We start from the raw sequence: 21,584 nt of genomic DNA on the forward strand, positions 1-21,584 counted from the left end.
AGCAATTAGGGTTAAGTGCTAAAGAGCACATCGACAGATTTTTTTACCTAGTCTGCTTGGGGATTCAAACCAGCGACCTTTCGGTTACTGGCCCAACGCTCTTAACAGCTAGGCTACCTGCCGACAATTTATTGATTGATTGGTTGATTGATTGTGCTGTTTTCTCCTGCAGCTGTTTCCTGTCCCTGTTGCTGGTGGCAGCGGTGGTGTGGAAGGTCAAACAGACGTGCTGGGCATCCAGGAGGAGAGAGGTAGGTCATAGGTCAATCTCCTCAGCTGTCCTAATTTCTGGTAACCTTGGTGGCGTTCCAGGTAGATTACATTGCAGTTGCCCTGCGTACATCTACCAATGGTCACATGCCACATCATTTACTGCGCAGACGGGTATCAGATTACTATATTTTAGGATGTAGATGGATCTGGCGGGCGACTGGAATGTAGTCTGCCTGGAACTCGACCCATGAGCGGATCACACAGAACAACACCAGATTCAAACCCACTTACTGGCACAAATGAGAGGGTGCTCTATTCTCACTAACTCAGACTCTGGGTTTGTGTTTGTGTCTACAAATATGTGTATGTTGTTGTGTTTGTCCCTGTCTCTGTGGGTTTAAACATAAATACATGATTTCCTATGCATTGGTAAGAGCTTCTGGTAGTCTATATGTACACTGAGTATACAAAACCTGCTCTTTCCATGACATAGACTGACCAGCTAAATCCAGGTGATAGCTATGATCCCTTATTGATGTCACCTGTTAAATCCACAGGTTAAAGAAGGATTTTTAAGCCTTGAGACAATTAAGAAATGGATTGTGTGTGTGTGTGTGTGTGTGTGTCATTCAGAGGGTGAACACAAGATTGAAGTGGCTTTGAAGAGGGTATGGCAGTAGGTGCCAGGCACACCGGTTTAAGGTTGCCAAGAACTGCAACGCTGCTGGGTGTTTCACGCTCAACAGTTTCCCGTGTGTATCAAGAATGGTCCACCACCAAAAGGACATCCAGCCAACTTGACACAACTGTTGGAAGCGTTGGATTCAACATGGGCCAGCATCTCTGTGGGAATGCTTTCGACACCTTGTAGAGTCTATGTCCCAACACATTTTCTTTGTTCTGAGAGCAAAAGGGGGTGCAACTCAATATTATGAAGGTGTTCCAAAATGATTTCTTCACCTTTTCATGAACAATTGAACAGACCAGATCCTCAAAGACATTGACTGACCTTGTCTGTGACTCTACATGTCAACAAAGGAGGGTAGACTCTAATGTTTTCATAATGGTAGTTGTCCCCCCATCACATTCTGTACCACACCCACTGTGTGCTGTTCACTAGTAGCTACCCCTGCAGGCTTCACCCCCCCCCCCCTCCAGTGCAAAGGCAACTCCCAACCCCCCCGGCTGTTCTGAAGGTTGTGTTAATGTCGCCCGCTCTGCAAACACGACTCACTCCTTAACGAGCGGAGCGCAGCGATAAACAAGGCCATTCCCCTTAATTACTGCTCCTCATGATCCAATTAACTCTGACGGAGTGACGCTTAACGAAGTGGAATGGAGTGATATATCACTTAAAGCTGCAACAGATGCCACATCGGTTTCATTTGTCTCTTTTTCTACTCTTCTGTTTTCTTTACAGGCCACAAAATGGTGACATAAATACACGCATACCAATGTGCAACTTAAATAAGTCATGATTGGGCTTTTAAAATCAATAAAAACATCAGTGTGGATTTAATTGAGATGTAACATGCTCGGTTTCTGTGAAATCCATTGAGATTTGAGAAGAGGACTCCTATAGTTAAAACACTGGTGGTTTTGTCCCTCTGCCAAGGCTGCCACAGTTGGTGGTTTTCTCTTCATCAAATGCTGTGCTTTCAGATGGGTCATGGTTTTAATATCACAGAGGGGTAAATTCCCGCCTGTTTTTAGCTCTGTCCTTTTATCAAAATGTGCACATCTTATTAGTCCATTTCACTTTCATATCTTGAGTTTCAGATGATTAAGTGATTTTTCTGTTAGTGGGTCTTTTTTATTTTATTTAGCCAAGTCTTTTTTATTTATTTAGCCAAGTCTTTTTTATTTATTTAGCCAAGTCTTTTTTATTTTATTTAGCCAAGTCTTTTTTATTGATTTAGCCAAGTCTTTTTTATTGATTTAGCCAAGTCTTTTTTATTTATTTAGCCAAGTCTTTTTTTTTTTTTGCCAAGTCTTTTTAAAGTTCTCTGCAACATTTAAATTATATCAAATATAGCTGTACTACACACCTGTTTGTGCTCATGCGGCAGACTTAAACCCAAAACGCAATGTTTTATTCCATTATGAATGAATGGTGGTGACATCTGCAGTGTAGTGTAAAGTCTCCTCTTACCTGGCTAACCCTGTATTTGTTTAGCCTTGTTTCCCAGTGAGAGCACACTTGCTTGTGGACACGTCTACATTATTAATGAGGAAGAGTCCCATGTCACAGAAGAGCTGCAATGCTGCATTCACTGTGCCTCACTCTCTTTGTGGACACTAACACTCAGCTTGAATGCAGCATGTCACCCATGGGGTAAAGACCAGGGGCACTGATATCACACATATCCAGCTGCATTAGTTATTTTACTACATCCCATATATTACAGGGGGCTGTAGCCCTATTTTATGACCACGGTTAGAACAGAGAGGTACAGTTGAAGTCGGAAGTTTACATACACCTTAGCCAACAACATTTAAACTCAGCTTTTCACAATTCCGGACATTTAATCCGAGTAAAAATTCCCTGCCTTAGGTCAGTTAGGATGACCACTTTATTTTAAGAATGTGAAATGTCAGAATAATTGTAGAGATAAATATTTATTTCAGCTTTTATTTATTTATTCACATTCCCAGTGGGTCAGAAGTTTACATACACACACACTTTGGTAGCATTGCCTTTAAATTGTTTAACTTGGGTAAAACGTTTCGGGTAGCCTTCCACAAGCCTCCCACAATAAGTTGGGTGAATTTTGGCCCATTCCTCCTGACAGAGCTGGTGTAACTGAGTCAGGTTTGTAGGCCTCCTTGCTGGCACAAGTTTTTTCAGTTTAGCCCACAAATGTTCTATGGGATTGAGGTCAGGGCTTTATGATGGCCACTCCAATAGGTTGACTTTGTTGTCCTTAAGCCATTTTGCCACAACTTTGGAAGTATGCTTGGGGTCATTGTCCATTTGGAAGACCCATTTGCGACCAAGCTTTAACTTCCTTACTGATGTCTTGAGATATTGCTTCAATATATCCACGTAATTTTTCTCCCGCATGATGCCATCTATTTTTGTGAAGTGCACCAGTCCCCCCTGCAGCAAAGCACCCCCACAACATGATGCTGCCACCACCGTGCTTCACGGTTGGGATGGTGTTCTTCGGCTTGCAAGCCTCTCCTTTTTTCCTCCAAACATAGCGATGGTCATTATGGCCAAACAGTCCAAAAAGTACGATCTTTGTCCCCATTTGCAGTTGCAGACCGTAGTCTGCCTTTTTTAATGGCGGTTTTGGAGCAGTGGCTTCTTCCTTGCTGAGCGGCCTTTCAGATTATGTCGATATAGGACTCGTTTTACTGTGGATATAGATACTTTTGTACCTGTTTCCTCCAGTATCTTCACAAGGTCCTTTGCTGTTGTTCTGGGATTGATATGCACGTTTCGCACCAAAGTACGTTCCATTCTAGGAGCGGTATGACGACTGCGTGGTCCCATGGTGTTTATACTTGCGTATTAATGTTTGTACAGATGAACGTGGTATGCTCAGGCGTTTGAAATTGCTCCCAAGGATGAACCAGACTTGTGGAGGTCTACAATCTTTATTTATCTTTATTGAGGTATTTCACTGATTTCTTTTGATTTCCCATGATGTCAAGCAAAGAGGCACTGAGTTTAAAGGTAGGCCTTGAAATACATCCACAGGTACACCTCCAATTAGCCTCTATGTCAATCAGAAGCTTCTAAAGCCATGACATCATTTTCTGGAATTTTCGAAGCTGTTTAAATGTACAGTCAACTTAGTGTATGTAAACTTCTGACCCACTGGAATTGTGATACCGTGAATTATAAGTGAAATTATCTGTCTGTAAACAATTGTTGGAAAAATGTATTGTATCATGCATAAAGTAGATGTCCTAACCGACATGCCAAAACTATAGTTTGTTAACAAGACATTTGTGGAGTGGTTGAAAAACGAGTTTTCATGACTCCAACCTAAGTGTATGTTAACTTCCGACTTCAACTGTATGTAGTTAAATACAAAGAAATGAACAAGATGGATGTCAAAAAGATAGTGTCAGAACTGTTCTAGCAACTGCATGCCTGTTGTCAGTTGAGGAATGGAGTGTTAGCATGTTTGTGTGTATATGTCTCTCACTCACTCACTCACTCACACTTTTGGTAGGGTTTTAGCTGTGTGCGAGGGTAGATGTTGGAGAGAAGTGAGGGAAAGGACAGAGGATCCATTACTAGACTGAGGTAAACACACACGTGCGCGCACATTTTCAGAAACAGTGGAAAGCAATTGTCTGACTTCAGTGCTGGCAGCTCATAACTTTGTGATTAACTACGCAGGAGTCTTCCTACCTACTTCCTTCATTACTCACCCTGCACCATCAAGCGGGAAATTAACAATGCAAATCAATGGAGCTGGATGCTGTCTTTTTATGATCTTCCTGTTTTGATGTTATTAATGCAGGAGTGATGAGATAAATTGTTGATGTTCCAGTAGGTGCTCGGGGACTTGGTCAATTGGACCAAATGGGGCTAATATATAATAGCCATTATTATTTTTCGGGCTCCAACGGTCGTTTCTGAGCAAATTCTCATTTCTCTTTAAGATTGCCTTGTTAATATAATTTATAATGTGTTGTAAACAAGAAGTCTAGGGGTTGTTGTTGTTTTAAGCAGTTATATAAGTGACACAAAAAAAAAGGAATATTATAAATTATACTCAGGCCCCTGGGGGAATCGATGCTGCATCACGGTCCTCTGACGTGATTAGAAGACTCCTTTGCTCCATGTAAACCGCATGTGCTTTGGGCTTCAGTAAATCATTAGTGTGAATAAAGCTTGTATGCAGTTTTATCTATATCAGTGTATGAATGTTGCATGGTATACAGGTTCCACAGCAATATCACAGTACCAAAACGTCATGATACTTATGATACCAGCATTTTAGAATACCGTAGTACCATTTCATATCATACTACTACATTTTTCGGCCCTACCAATCTAAAGAACCCGCTGGCGCCTGTTATAAACTGTTAATGAATTCTGTTTTGTTTATAAATACAGTTGCATTTTTTTTAAGCAACAGTCACGTTTGTATGTGCCGGTCCAATAATGTCCACTTCACTTTCAGGCTGATATCATACCACGTGTGGTAACTGTAATCAGCCAGCCAGCAGTCGCATCCCATTCCAGCCACCACTCACCTGCTTCTCTCCGTCCGCTCTCCCTGCACATCTATTTCTCAAAAAAAAATTACGTGTAATTTAGCTGTGACTATGACTGGGGATGCAGTCCCTGATGAGTTTTCTTTGTTACATTTGTGCATTTGATACGTTGGAGCAAACCATGTCGTGGGCCGTTTTAAACTAATTCCAGGTTGCTAATTATTGGTTAGATAACAACAACAACAATCTGTCACATTACTGAGCTAACAACTTTGTAACTTGGACAGTAGGTCCAGTCAAATTGGATTGGAACAGGAAGAAAGGAAAAAGGTCTGCTACTCATGAGATGTGCTTCAAAGGTAGGATTCATATAGGCCTAATGGAAGCCTAAAATATATCAACTATCTATTTCTCGGTGCCTTACGTTTCTAAAGTTGGTATCAGTATGTTTGTGGGAGAGAGAGTGGCGTGTTTATGAGTGAGAGGGTGACAGAGAGAGAGAAAGTGTGTGTGAGAGGGTGGGACAGTCTAGGTGGGTCTGTTTACTGAAGAGTGAGGAAGGTTTCATGCAGTGTTTTCCCCTTACTGACACAATGACATGCAGATCATTATGCATGTATATTACTTCCTCCTATTTCTCCAACCAAATCAAAGGTAGGCCTTTGCAAATATGAGCAATTCACCATTATATGCAGTATTCTATTATACAGTGTGAAGTTAAATTCTATATGTGTTGTATTGAGTAGAAGTGTGAATATCAGTGACAGGTTTTTTGTGTAGCACATGCGCATAGCGTTTAGAAAACGGGAACAAGCGTCAGGGGGACAGGGCAAACAGGACGCTAGGCCACTCTGAATTTTGTCCCTGTGTAATTGCGATACTTCTTGGTATTGTGATACTTGGCCTGGTATTGTATCGTTAGTAAAATGTTGGTATCGTGACAACCCCACAATGTTTCCAGATCTTATAATGGATTCTTCCTTAGCTGTTAATTTTCTCTAAATCTAAAGGTACAACCTAAGTTCGAGACAATGTCTTAAGTAGTTGAACATGTTATTAATTCAACCTCGTGAAAGTGACAACCTGACACATACGCATTTTTGTCAAAAACAACTTTATATCGAATGAATGCTTTTGATTTGGCGGCCTGCATATGCACAGTTTGGGGCGAGACTACCGTTAGACCCAGTGACGTGTTTCTGTGTATGAGCTTAGATCCCCAACGTCGCCATGACATCGCCTACAAGCGTGATCAGGGATTTCCATTGGAGAAGCAGTTTTTGCCTATCTTACTGTACTGTCTTTGGTAATACGGTAAAGGCAAATGTCTCATTATTTGACTTAATTGCAATGTACTGACAGTTATATTGTAGCACTTTTCACAGTAGTGCTTATCATCTGTTGGCACATATCCTATGGGTGAAACTCTGGAGGGATTGTTCTAGCGAAGGTGAAAATGGGATCTCTTCAGAGTTAATTATGGATCACAACCAGCAGAGAGGAAAATACAACTGGGCTCATGCTAATTACATTTCCAACAATAATTTTGGGATATGAGATCAAACAATCAAAACTACTTTGAAATTGTAATGATGATGCACAAGACAGCTTGTACAGACCTCTTTGATTCCCCTAATAGGGCTGCCCCTCTGTAGACTGGGGAAAAGCCCTATTTTGACAACTAACCTCATTAAGCTTGCTCTTCATCTTGCAATCAATAAATAAACAAATAAACAAACAAATTAATAGATAATGGCTTTCTTATTTATTTGTCAATTTTTATTCATTACTGTGGTAATAATTTGGTTGTCTGATGGCCATGTTAAGCAGCTTACTGCCGTAAATTAGCTTTTGACATTAGCGTTGACTCATATTTACCCGAAAATATTCACACAGCTAAAATATGTATTGGGTTTAGTCAGATTGTAGAGTATGGAAGTGGCGCATATGTCTCTCACCAGCTCCCCTCTGAAATTACCATCTATCCCCCCTAGTCCCCAGTCCAATGTAACTGCTATTCCAAACCACAGACAGATGTTGCCCAATTCTCTGATTAAATGCTGATTTATTCCTGTAATTTAGTTTAGCCGCTGTCGTCCTCAAAAGAGCAACATTAATTTTGTGGGCATAAATTAAACCATCATTTGTATGTGTGTGTGTTTGTGTGCGTTATCATATTAGGTGAGACTTGTTAAGGCTGGGCACTTCTGACCTTTTGGTGTCGGTATGATAATTACCACAATTCCCCATTATATTTATTATTTTAAATTAGACTTTGCATAACGTAATTAACATATTGTGTCATTTCTTTGCTGTCATTATTGCATTAAAGTTTAGAGATATTCAGCTGTATGAGCTGCAAAAACATTCCATAATGAACAGAAATGTGATTAAATTTGAGGTTTTAAGGCTATTTGTTTCTTAACTTGTCCATGCTATTCTCAAATTAGCCAAATTTGAAAGCAATTACAGCTTCCAGTAATCACATTTAATAATTTAGATGTTTGATAGTCTAGTTATTGAAGTTATTATATTCTCCGGTAGTAGTGGAGCAGCCACCTATTGTGTTGAGAGAGAATTATTCTGATGAGAAAGTTATTTCCATAGCATATTCCCATAGGGCGGCGCACAATTGGCCCAGCGTCTTCCGGGTTTGGTCGGTGTAGACCGTCATTGCAAATAAGAATTTGTTCTTAACTGACATGCCTAGTTAAATAAAGTTTTTTTTTTTTAAATGCTGTGAGTTGAGGTGACTCTGAAGGCCTACGGTACTTGGCACCCTCTATAGACCTATCACTCTATGCAACACAGACCACAATCTCCTGTTGGACAGATTATGTTGTCTGGGCCAGTTGGCACCAAATCACCCTTACCCCATATTTGGCAGCCATTAATAGAGGTGGCAGATTAGGAGGGTTTAATGTGGCCAAGCATTGGCTCCCCTGGACAGCCTCAGTGTAAACAAAGCAATGGGATGAGCCTCGGTGCTGTGCTGCTTAACCTAGCCGCTGAACATCAGCAACACTCAGTCAGATAGACTGCCAGCTATTCTGCGTGTCACCACAGCACTCGTACAGGCGGAGTCTAAGTCTAACCATCATTGTATTCAAGACAGAAAGATGATCCGTTTTCTTTCCATTTAGGGATAGATTCATCGGTCGATTTGGTTAAAACCACAGTTTGTCCTTTCATACAGTGAACTGTATTATACCACCACGTTAGCCAGTCTACCATATGTTCTCAGCCATAAATCACAATTTTTCATCAAAATGATCAGATTATACATAAAGCATAAGTGAACACAACCGAGTTTGTGTTCGTTTGTTTTGAGTAGAACCTGTATGATCGATAGTTAGTACATTTTATTGGGGTATAGGCCGACGAGGACACAGAAGTTGGAGTAAATATGAGAGACAGGGACACTATATCAGTCTTCAAACCCAGCTCTGATGTTTGCGGGCCCACTGTGCATTAATGACTCCACACTATCAGCTCCTCACAGGTGACTGCTTTTATCATCTGACGGTAGATTAGTCTGAAGGTCCCCAGCTTCGCAGGGATCTGAAATGCCCGTCGCCAAACTCCAATGTCAATCTTCAAAGGAGCCAGGGACCCTGCACCTAATGCTCTGAGGGACGTGGCAAGGACGTCTCCCTGGAGCCATAACGTGGCCCACACCAGTTTTATTTGTGTTTGTTCTGGTTTCATTTATTTTCTTCCTTCCCAAGGCTCACTTTTTGTAATAATATCCCCCTACACATTCTGAGGTATGTTCTGACATGCTGATCCTGGTTGTCATGGTGATTGATGGTGGGGGTTGACTTCAGGCTGGTGTCTGAAATGTCTTCCATTTTATTTATTTTTGATCGTTTTTTGGGGGGGGGGGGGGGGGGGGGTAGATCAGCTTTAATATTTCAGGTAGATTATAGCTTCCATCAGTGTAATTGCCTGCATCATTTCCAACCCCCATATATTTTCTGTAAATATATACACATATACAGCGGATTCGGACAGTGTTTTGACCCTTACAGCCTTGTTCTAAAATGTATTAAATACTTTTTTCCCCTCATCAATCTAAACACAATACCCCATAATGACAAAGCAAAAGCAGGTTTTTAGAAATGTTTGCAAATGTATAAAAATCAAAACTGAAATATCACATTTACATAACTATTCAGACCATTTACTCAGTACTTTGTTGAAGCACCTTCGGCAGCAATTACAGCCTCGATATTCTTGCGTATGACGCTACAAGTTTGGCACACCTGTATTTGATGAGTTACTCCCATTCTTCTCTGCAGATCCTCTCAAGCTCTGTCAAGTTGGATGGGGAGAGTTGCTACACAGCTATTTTCAGGACTCTCCAGATATGTTCAACCAGGTTCAAGTCTCTGGCCGGGCCACACAAGGACATTCAGAGACTTGTCCCAAAGCTATTCCTGCATTGTCTTAGCTGTATGCTTAGGGTCGTTGTCCTGTTGGAAGGTGGACCTTCGCCCCAGTCTGAGGTCCTGAGCACTCTGGAGCAGGTTTTTATCAAGGATCTCTCTGTACTTTGCGCCGTTCATCTTTCCCTCGATCCTGACTAGTCCCCCAGTCCCTGCTGCTAAAAAACATCCCCACAGCAGGAAGTGGCCACCACCATGCTTCACCGTAGTGATTGTGCCAGGTTTCCTCCAGACGTGACGCTTGGCTTTCTAGCCAAAGTTCAAACTTGGTTCCATCAGATCAGAGATTCTCATGGCATGAGAGTCCTTTAGGTGCCTTTTGGCACACTCCAAGCGGGCTGTCATGTGCCTTTTATTGAGGAGGGGCTTCCGTCTGGCCACTGATTGGCGGAGTGCTGCGGAGATGGTTGTCCTTCTGGAAGGTTCTCCCATGTTGTCGTGACTTTACTTTCATTCATCTGATGACTGTTATTTATCTAATCAACTAACTTTCATTGTTTAATTGTTACCCAATTAAACTAATCATGTAACAATTAACTCATTAGGATTTGGGGCACCACGAGAGTGGTTCTTTAAAGCGTTACCATCTCCCGAATTGAACTCTGAAGGTCTTTACCTATCACATCCATAAACAGTCAACTTATTAATCATAACCTTGTATCATATCATCATTCTGAACAGTTGTAACCTTGCATCTGCAAAAACCGAGCCTCACTTATAATTCAGTACTACACAAATTGGTTTAATTTATCATTTACTAGCTAACTATATGGTAACACAGGATAAACATACACACTTAATACATTAAAAACATGTCCCTAGTGGACCGACAGCTCTAGGAATTTAGGAATGATAGAGGCCACTGTGGGCTTGTGAACCTTCAATGCTGCAGAAATGTTTTGGTAACCTTCCCCACATCTGTGCCTCGACACAATACTGTCTAGGAGCACTAAGGAAAATTCCTTCAACCTCTTGGTTTTTGCTCTGACGTGCACTGTCAACTGTGGGACTTTATATAGACAGGTGTGTGCCTTTCCAAATCATGTCCAATCAATTGAATTTACACAGGTGTACTCCCATCAAGTTGTAGAAACATCTCAAGGATGATCAATGGAAACAGGATGCACCTGAGCTCAATTTCAAGTCTCATAGCAAAGGGTTTGAATATTTATGTAAAGAAGGTATTTCTGTGTTTTAAAATAAAACACCTGTTTTCACATTGTCATTATGGGGTATTGTGTGTAGATTGATTCAAATGTTTTATTTATTTAATACATTTTAGAATAAGGCTATAACGTTGCAATGTGGAAAAGTCCGAATACTTTCTGAATGGACTGTATAGATACATGCATACACATATATACATGGTTGGGGAGTAACCGATTACATGGAATCCGTTACATGTAAGGGATTACAAAAAAACGTAACTGTAATGCGTTACGTTACCAGCAAAAATATTGTAATCAGATTACAGATACCTGGAAAACTAGATGATTACTTTGAGGATCACTTTTAAATTCAGAAAGGATGTTAGCTGAGAAAAATATTTGACAGTTATCTGTTTTCTCAATGACATTCAAACAGTTGAGCGAGTCTGACCACAAGTCAGAGACCACTGACTATGCCTAATTAAATAAAGGTTAAATGAAATAAAATACAATAAAAATGATGACACACAAAATATGTTTGATGGATTGCGGGAAAAGAGCAGGAGTAGGCTTTTGTAGGCTACAGTCCAAGCTATGTCTTGCAATGCTGCGACTGCTGTCAGCATCCAAAGATGATCAAATTTGAATAAACACTCGGAGGTAAGGATGACAGCAGTGGTGAAGTCTACGGAGATACGGATATCACTTATTATTGATATCTACATAGTGCATGAATCACACTGCTGCTCTCTCATTTAGCTATTTGCGCGTTACGGATTGTGGTTGTTGTGGATGGCAGTTCACAAATCTAAGTGTGTATTTGAACCCAATAATGGTTGAATTCAAGACGTTTAAGCTGCCTACGGTATCAATCATTGTTTTTGAAACCAGTGGACAGCAAGGGAAAAATGTGCTCTTGTAACAGCTGCATAGTGCGGATCCCAACCTATGGAATAAAAGTTAGGCTTTTATTGCTCATCTAATTCATGCTGATAAAATAATTCATGCTGATAAAATAAATAAATCCATAAGCCTAATGGACACATGCTCAAACTCACACACTTTTGATAGACTGAAAGGGGCAATCTGTAGTTGCTACATCCATTTTTGGGCTTATAAATTATATATATTAATGTAAAGATATAATTTAATAGTATTGATGTATGTAGTAAAAAGTGATGGGTTAGAAGAAGCATTCATAGCATTCGGCTTGCAAGCCTCCCTCTTTTTCCTCCAAACATAACGATGGTCATTATGGACAAACAGTTATATTTTTGTTTCATCAGACCAGAGGACATTTCTCCAAAAAGTATGATCTTTGTCCCCAAACCGTAGTCTGGCTTTTTTTATGGCGGTTTTGGAGCAGTGTCTTCTTCCTTGCTGATCAGCCTTTCAGTTTATGTTGATATATGACTAGTTTTACTGTGGATATAGATACTTTTGTACCTGTTTCCCCCAGCATCTTCACAAGGTCCTTTGCTGTTGTTCTGGGATTGATTTGTACTTTTCACACCAAAGTATTTTCATCTCTAGGAGACAGAACGCGTCTCCTTCCTGAGCGGTATGACGGCTGCGTGGTCCCATGATGTTTATACTTGCGTACTATTGTTTGTACAGATGAATGTGGTACCTTCAGGCGTTTGGAAATTGGTCCCAAGGAAGTCTTCACTGATTTCTTTTGATTTTCATTTCGTGTCAAGGAAAGAGGCACTGAGTTTGAAGGTAGGCCTTGAAATAGATCCACAGGTACACCTCCAATTGACTCAAATGATGTCAATCAGAAGCTTCTAAAGCCATGACTGTCACGGCTGGCTAGGTGTGTAGAGAGGAATCAGGCGCAGAGAGCAGAGAGGTCCAGAGGAAAGATGCACTTTAATGTGGCACCAAAAGTAAATGCCCAAACACGCAGGGCGCCAAACCACTGACCAACCCAAAACAACGGGTAACACGGTCCAGAGCACCAACGACACAACGTGAACATCAAAATAATCCCGCACAACAAAGGGGCGGGTTCCACACGCTAAATAGGGAAGCAAATCAAGCACACACAAAATAGGAACAGGTGTAACAAATGAGACAAAACTAACCGAAAAGAAAAAGGGATCGGTGGCGGCTAGTAGGCCGGTGACGACGACCGCCGAGCACCACCCGAACAGGCGGGGGAGCCAACTTCGGCGGGAGTCGTGACAATGACATCATTTTCTGGAATTGTCCAAGCTGTTTAAAGGCAACTTAGTGTATGTAAACTTCTGACCCACTGGAATTGTGATACAGTGAAGTATAAGTGCAATAATCTGTCTGTAAACAATTGTTGGAAAAATTACTTGTGTCATGCACAAAGTAGATGTCCTAACCAACTTGCCAAAACTATAGTTTGTTAACAAGACATTTGTGGAGTGGTTGAAAAACGAGTTTTCATGACTACAACCTAAGTGTATGTAAACTTCTGACTTCAACTGTATACACATTCTATATACTCCCAAAATTGGAGTAAACGAATGAACCTCAGCACTTAGGCTTCTACTTCCAGCTTAAACATACTATATGCATTTTACGGACACAATCTATTTTACAATATGTATTTGTTTGTTTGTTTTGAATCCTATACTTCCGCTACCTTCAACCCCTCCCATCTATTTCTGAGGACCATCCAGTTTCTATTCGCCATATATTTTTTAACTGTGCTTTTTCACAAAAGTTCTGAACCCCTCCCGTTTATCTCTTAACACTTATTGCAGTGTAGTCACTGATAGGTTTGTTTACTTCTACTAGGGGTATCTCATAGCCTGCATACTTACAAGTATATACTCATAGTGGGGACACACAGCCACATTGAAGGTAAGGTGCAGATGTATGGCCTCGCCAGCATGCAGTCAGAGCTCTCTCACGCTGGACTAAAGCATCTGTAGAGGGCACTCTGTCCTCGTGTCTCATTAGTTAGAACACAGCCTGCCTCTCATACAGCTTGGCATCTACATGCTCGCTCTTGCTTGTTGGGATCATCATGTTCTGCGTCCGGTTTCAGTGATGAGGGGGTTTGTTGCTGTCAGACCGATTCTAAAGCTGTAAGCGCCAATAGTGTCGGCTGGCAGCATTTTAATGTGTGTGAATTTAGCCCGTGTGTATGTGTGAATGCACACACACACCCACACACAGACATCGAGGGAATGCTGACACAAGACCTCTATCTTTGTCTCAATCTTATTTTTAATGTAGCAAACAACAACGTCCCCAGAGTCCCCTCTCCCCCCTTCAATCAGCTCTATTGCAAATAAAAAGGACACAGCCTGGTTTTATTGCCACTATCTAATTTACCCTGCTTTACGTCCTAGAAATGTCCTAACTGTGGCTGAATTTATTTCTGATTAGCTAGATGCAAATACATTTGTCTGGGGATGGAAATTGTGGTGGCTGCAGTTTAAATTATGTGTGTTTGTTTAGCAAGCAGGTTGGTGTTATGAAAATGGACCTGTTTCAAATAATGCAAAAGATGGAGATGATACAGTAGCTAACTTTTTTTCTTAAAAAGACAACAACTCTGTTTTTAGCCATGTGTGTTTTAAAAGAAAATTTTTCATTGGATTTGTAATGACATGTTTGACGACTGATGATATCTGTCAAAACTAGAAATGTGAAAAGCGTATTGTTTAATGTCAGCATATGATAATGCCTAATTATCTTTGTATGTACAGTGCCTTCAGAAATACTTATTCCACATTTTGTTACAGCCTGAATTCAAAATTATTATTTTTTAAAACCCATCTACACACAATACCCCATAATAATAAAGTGAAATCATGTTTTTAGAAATGTTTGCAAATGTACTGAAAATGAAATACAGAAATGTGTAATTTACATAAGTATTTACTTTTTGCTATGCCACTCGAAATTGAGCTCAGGTGCATCCAGTTTCCTATGATCATCATTGAGATGTCACGACAACTTGATTGGAGTCCACCTGTGGCCAATTTAATTGTCTCGACATGATTTAGAAAGAAACACACCTGTCTATATAAGGTCCCAATGTTGACAGTGCATGTCAGAGCAGGAACTACCACGAAGTCCAAGGAACTGTCCATAGATCTTCGAGAGAGATGTGATAAGGCATATACAGTATCTGGGGAAGGGAATAAAACCATTTCTAGAGTGTTGAAAGTTTATAGGTGCACAGTGCTCTCCATCATTGGAAAAAAATGGAACTACCCAGACTCTGCTTAGAGCTGGCCTTCTGACTAAACTGAGTAACCGGGCAAGAAGGACCTTGGTCAGGGAGGTGACCAAGAACCCACTCCTGAGAAAAAGGCACATGCAGCAAGCCTGGAGTTTGTAAAAAAAAGCACATGAAAGACTGAGATCATATGGCAAAAGATGCTGTGGTCTGTAACTCTTTGGCCTAAATGCAAAGCGGTATGTATTTGAGAAGGCCAGGCACAGCCCATCACCCATCTAAAAAACCATCCCTACCGTGAAGCATGTTGGTGGCACCATTATGTTATGGGGATGCATTTCAGCAGCAGGGACACCGGCACCGACAGAGATGGCCGCCTCGCTTCGCGTTCCTAGGGAACTGTGCAGTATTTTGTTTTTTTACGTGTTGTTTCTTACATTGGTACCCCAGGTAATCTTAGGTTTTATTACATACAGTCTGGAGGAACTACTGAATATAAGAGCAACGTCAACTAACCATCAATACGGCCAGGAATACGACTTTCCAGAAGAGGATCCTGTGTTTTGCCCACCACCCAGGACAATGGATCGGATCCCAGCCGGCGAACCAAAACAACGTCGCCGTAAAAGGGGCAAACGAAGCGGTCTTCTGGTCAGGCTCTGGAGACTGGCACATCGCGCACCACTCCCTAGCATACTACTTGCCAATGTCCAGTCTCTTGACAACAAGGTTGATGAAATCCGAGCAAGGGTAGCATTCCAGAGAGACATCAGAGACTGTAACGTTCTTTGCTTCACAGAAACATGGCTCACTCGAGACATGCTATCGGAGTCGGTACAGCCAACTGGTTTCTTCACGCATCGCGCCGACAGAAACAAGCGTCTTTCTGGTAAGAAGTGGGGCGGAGGGGTATGCCTTCTGATTAACGAGACGTGGTGTGATCATAACAACATACAGGAACTCAAATCCTTCTGTTCGCCTGACTTAGAATTCCTCACAATCAAATGTCGACCGCATTATCTACCCAGATAATTATCTTCGATTATAATCACAGCCGTATATATCCCCCCCAAGCAGACACATCGATGGCCCTGAACGAACTTTATTTGACTCTATGTAAACTGGAAACCACATATCCTGAAGCTGCATTCATTGTAGCTGGGGATTTTAACAAGGCTAATCTGAAAACAAGACTCCCTAAATTCTATCAGCATATTGATTGTGCAACCAGGGCTGGTAAATCCCTGGATCATTGTCATTCTAACTTCCGTGATGCATTTAAGGCCCTCCCCCACCCTCCTTTCAGAAAAGCCGACCACGACACCATTTTGTTGCTCCCAGCCTATAGACAGAGACTAAAACAGGAAGCTCCCGCGCTCAGGTCTGTTCAACGCTGGTTCGACCAATCTGATTCCACGCTTCAAGACTGCTTCGATGACGTGGATTGGGATATGTTCCGCATTGCATCCAACAACAACATTGACGAATATGCTGATTCGGTGAGCGAGTTCATTAGCAAGTGCATCGGCGATGTCGTACCCACAGCAACTATTAAAACATTCCCAAACCAGAAACCGTGGATTGATGGCAGCATTCGCGCGAAACTGAAAGCGCGAACCACTGCCTTTAACGAGGGCAAGGTGACCGGAAACATGACCGAATACAAACAGTTTAGCTATTCCCTCCACAAGGCAATCAAACAAGCTAAGCATCAGTATAGAGACAAAGTGGAGTCGCAATTCAACGGCTCAGACACAAGAGGTATGTGGCAGGGTCTACAGTCAATCACGGATTACAAAAAGCAAACTAGCCCCGTCGTGGACCAGGATGTCTTGCTCCCAGGCAGACTAAATAACTTCTTTGCTCGCTTTGAGGACAATACAATGCCACTGACACTGCCCGCTCCAAAACCTGCGGGCTCTCCTTCACTGCAGCCAACGTGAGTAAAAGATTTAAACGTGTTAACCCTCGTAAGGCTGCCGGCCCAGACGGCATCCCCAGCCGCCCTGTAGCACTCACTTACGTCATCATGAAGTGCTTTGAGAGACTAGTCAAGGACCATATCACCTCCAGCCTACCTGACACCCTAGACCCACTCCAATTTGCTTACCGCCCCAATAGGTCCACAGACGGCGCAATCGCAACCACACTGCACACTGTCCTAACCCATCTGGACAAGAGGAATACCTATGTGAGAATGCTGTTCATCGACTACAGCTCAGCATTTAAGACCATAGTACCCTCCAAACTCTGGGTACTGGACTTCCTGACGGGCCACCCCCCAGGTGGTGAGGGTAGGTAACAACATCTCCACCCCACTGGTCATCAACACTGTGGCCCCACACGGGTGCGTTCTGAGCCCTCTCCTGTACTCCCTGTTCACCCACGACTGCGTGGCCATGCACGCCTCCAACTCAATCATCAAGTTTGCGGATGACACTACAGTGGTAGGCTTTATTACCAACAACGACGAGACGGCTTACACGGAGGAGGTGAGGGGCCTAGGAGTGTGGTGTCAGGAAAATAACCTCACACTCAACGTCAACAAAACAAAGGAGATGATCATGGACAGGAAACAGCAGAGGGAGCACCCCCCTATCCACATCGACGGGACAGTAGTGGAGACGGTAGAAAGTTTTAAGTTCCTCGGCGTACACATCACGGACAAACTGAATTGGTCCACTCACACAGACTGTGTGGTGAAGAAGGTGCAGCAGCGCCTCTTCAACCTCAGGAGGCTGAAGAAATTTGTCTTGTCACCAAAAGCACTCACAAACTTTTACAGATGCACAATCGAGAGCATCCTGTCGGGCTGTATCACCGCCTGGTACGGCAACTGCTCCGCCCACAAGGCTCTCCAGAGGGTAGTGAGGTCTGCACAACACATCACCGGGGGCAAACTACCTGCCCTCCAGGACGCCTGGATGTCACAGGAAGGCCATAAAGATCATCAAGGACAACAACCACCTGAGCTACTGCCTATTCACCCCGCTATCATCCAGAAGGCGAGTTCTGTACAGGTGCATCAAAGCAGGGACTGAGAGACTGAAAAACAGCTTCTATCTCAAGGCCATCAGACTGTTAAACAGCCACCACTAACATGAGTGGCTGCTGCCAACATACTGACTCAACTCTTGCCTATGCTGTTCTGTACTATCACTCATTCATATACAGTATATTTATGTACATATTCTGTATCCCTTTACACTTGTTTGTATAAGGTAGTTGTTGTGGAATTGTTAGGTTAGATTACTCGTTGGTTATTACTGCACAAGCATTTCTCTACACTCGCATTAACACCTGTTAACCATGTGTATGTGACAAATAAAATTTGATTTGATTTGACTGGGAGACTGGTAAGGATAGATGGAACAATGAATGGAGCCAAATATAGGCACATCTTTGATGAGAACCTCCTCCAGAGTGCAAATGACCTTGGACTCGGGGCGAAGATTTATGTTCCAACAGGACAATGACCCCAAGCATACAGCCAAAGCAACACTGGGATGGCTTCAGAAGAAGAATGTGAAAGTCCGTGAGTGGCCCAGCCAAAGCCCAGACTTGAATCCCATTGAACATTGCTGTTCACCGCCGATCCCCATCCAACTTAACAGAGCATGAGAAAATCTGCAAGGAATAATGGGAGAAAATACCCCAGATGTGCAAAACTGTGTGCAGAACTGTGCAGAACTGATACAGACATCCAAGACGACTCCAAGACGACTCTGTAAAGCTGAATTCGCCGCCAAAGGTGCTTCCACAAAGTATTGAATTCTTATTTAAATGAGAGATTTCTGTATTTTATTTTCAACACATCCAACACATTTTTTTCACTAATGTCATTATTGGGGTATTGTGTGTAGATGGGTGATAGAAAAAAATAAACGTGATCAATTTTGAATCCAGGCTGTAACACAACAAAATGTGGAATAAGTCAAGGGGTATGAATACTTTCTGAAGGCTCTGTATGCACACAGACCATCACACAATCAATGTCCCTTTCTCCCTTACGCGTGTACACACACAGAGACCCTCACACAGAGACCCTCACACAGAGACTGTCCGATATAATATTCAGACAATATCTAGACACATGCATCAAACATACACTCTGCAAACCTGCTCCATCCCCATTGCATAGCCTCCCCCAGCTGCTCTTTGTGACTAGGTGGACCACCACTCTCAGTGAGAACACCCCGCTTAATAACGCTTTATGCTTGTTTTCCGGAGTGCAGTAGGTTTCCATCACAATACACCAGACAATCATCCCTGCCTGAATCCCACTTACAGCTTATTTTAGGATGATTTTAAAATGCCTGTGCCATTATGTGTTGTTACGTTTGAGTCCTGGTCAGGATGTTTCGTTGTTTAAATGAATGGCCGTACCTGTACACGGAAATACATCTCTCTGGTATACAACAGTGGAAATAGAACATGATCTTGAGCTTGTTTTTTACAATTTGTGTTATTTGTGAGCAAGATTCATTTGGATTCTCAAGTCTTTGCGTTACATACTGTATTTCCGTTCCTGGATGGTATACAGAGATTGCTAAAAGCATTAAATGTAATTTCACAGCTCTGCAGTGCCTGATGCATCAATGATGCCCTGGAATAATTGTTAACACTAGAAAAGCCTGGCCCCGGGGACCCTCTTCAAACCTATGATGAGTATTTTGGACGTCAACATTCTAACAGTCTAATAAATACATTTCATATATGCTATGACAAAAATAATAATGTGGTTGTGTTTGTGTCTTAGGTAACATTAGAATACGAAAGAAAATGTATTTCAAAGAACACAATAGCATTTTCATGATGTCATTATTCTGTGTACAATGAAAAACCACTAAAACATCAAAATTAGTGTTAGAATCCATTAAATGAACACCATCACAAAGATCATTCATTATTCATTCGTTAACGGCAGGTCTTGAGGAACATTATGAACCTAAGAAAATGCTTTCCAGTACTAATATATTACTCTGCTTTGAGTTTTTGGAGTGCACATGGAATCGTAGTAATTCTGCCCAAAAGGTATATTTTGAAATAGAGCTCAAGGGGTTTTTCAAGAGTTGTTTGGCAAGGATATGTGATTCAGAAACTGCAGAATCTGCTCTCTGTTACTATATAGACACCAAAATGTCTTACCTGCTTGTGACTCTGAAGGAGCATTTGCAAAAGGAACTTTTTGGCAGTTCTTTCCATGTTTCTGTGTCAATTCAAGCTGCACTGTTCAAATAAAATTGTATTGGTCAAAAACACGTATTTAGCAGATGTTATTGCGGGTGTAGCTGAATGCTTGTGTTCCTAGCTCCAACAGTGCAGTAATATCTAACAATTCACAACAATACACACATCTAAAATTAAAATAATGGAATTAAGAAATATATAAACATTAGGATGAGCAATGTCGGAGTTGCATTGACTAAAATACAGTCGAATAGAAAACAGTTTATACATATGAAATGAGTAAAGTGGTATGTAAACATTATTAAAGTGACTAGTGTTCCATTATTAAAGTTACCAGTGATTCCATGTCTATGAATATAGGGCAGCAGCCTCTAAGGTGCAGGGTTGAGTAACCGAGTGGTAGCCGGCTAGTGATTGCTATTTAACAGTCTGATGGCCTTGAGATAGATGTTGTTTTTCAGTCTCTCGGTCCCAACTTTGATGCACCTGTACTGAGCTCTCCTTCTTGATGACAGCGGGGTGAACAGGCTGTGGCTCGGGTGGTTGATGTCCTTGATAATCTTTTTGGCCTTCCTGTGATATCGGGTGCTGTAGGTGTCCTGGATGGCAGGCAGTTTCCCAGGTTGGAGAGTCCTGCGGTTGCGGGCAGTGCAGTTGCCATACCAGGTGGTGATACAGCCCGACAGGATGCTCTCAGTTGTGCATCTATAAAAGTTTGTGAGAGTTTTAGGGGCCAAGCCAAATGTCTTCAGCCTCCTGAGGTTGAAGTGGCGCTGTTGCGCCTTCTTCACCACGTTGTCTATGTGGGTGGACCATTTCAGATCGTCAGTGATGTGTATGCCGAGGAACTTAAAGCTTTCGACCTTCTCCACTGTGGTCCCGTCAAAGTGGATAGGGGGGTGCTCCCTCTGCTTTTTCTGGAAGTCGACGAACAGCTCCTTTGTTTTGTTGACGTTGAGGGAAAGGTTATTTTCCCGGCACCACTCCGCCAGGGCCCTCACCTCCTCCCTGTAGGCTGTCTCTTCATTGTTGGTAATCAGGCCTACTATGGTTGTGTCGTCTGTAAACTTGATGATTGAGTTGGAGGCGTTTCTTGCCATGCAGTCATGGGTGAACAGGGAGTGCAGGAGGGGGCTGAGCATGCACCCTTCTGGGGCCCCTGTCTCGAGGATCAGTGGAAGTGGAGGTGTTGTTTCCTACCTTCATCAACTGAGGGTGGCCCCTCAGGATTCCCAA

At 42.2% G+C, this 21,584-nt stretch overlaps 1 protein-coding gene across 1 annotated transcript in view; it reads left to right on the top strand.

The window, feature by feature from the left end:
• LOC115113159 (attractin-like protein 1) overlaps window positions 1-21,584 on the top strand; it is a 312,747-nt gene that overhangs the window by 179,638 nt on the left and 111,525 nt on the right. The window contains exon 27 of the mRNA XM_029640467.2: window positions 173-251. Coding sequence (XP_029496327.2) covers window positions 173-251 — 79 coding nt within the window. The remainder of the gene's footprint in view (window positions 1-172; window positions 252-21,584) is intronic.

Source organism: Oncorhynchus nerka, linkage group LG28 (genome assembly GCF_034236695.1).
Source record: "Oncorhynchus nerka isolate Pitt River linkage group LG28, Oner_Uvic_2.0, whole genome shotgun sequence".
NCBI classification, from domain to species: Eukaryota; Metazoa; Chordata; class Actinopteri; order Salmoniformes; family Salmonidae; genus Oncorhynchus; species Oncorhynchus nerka.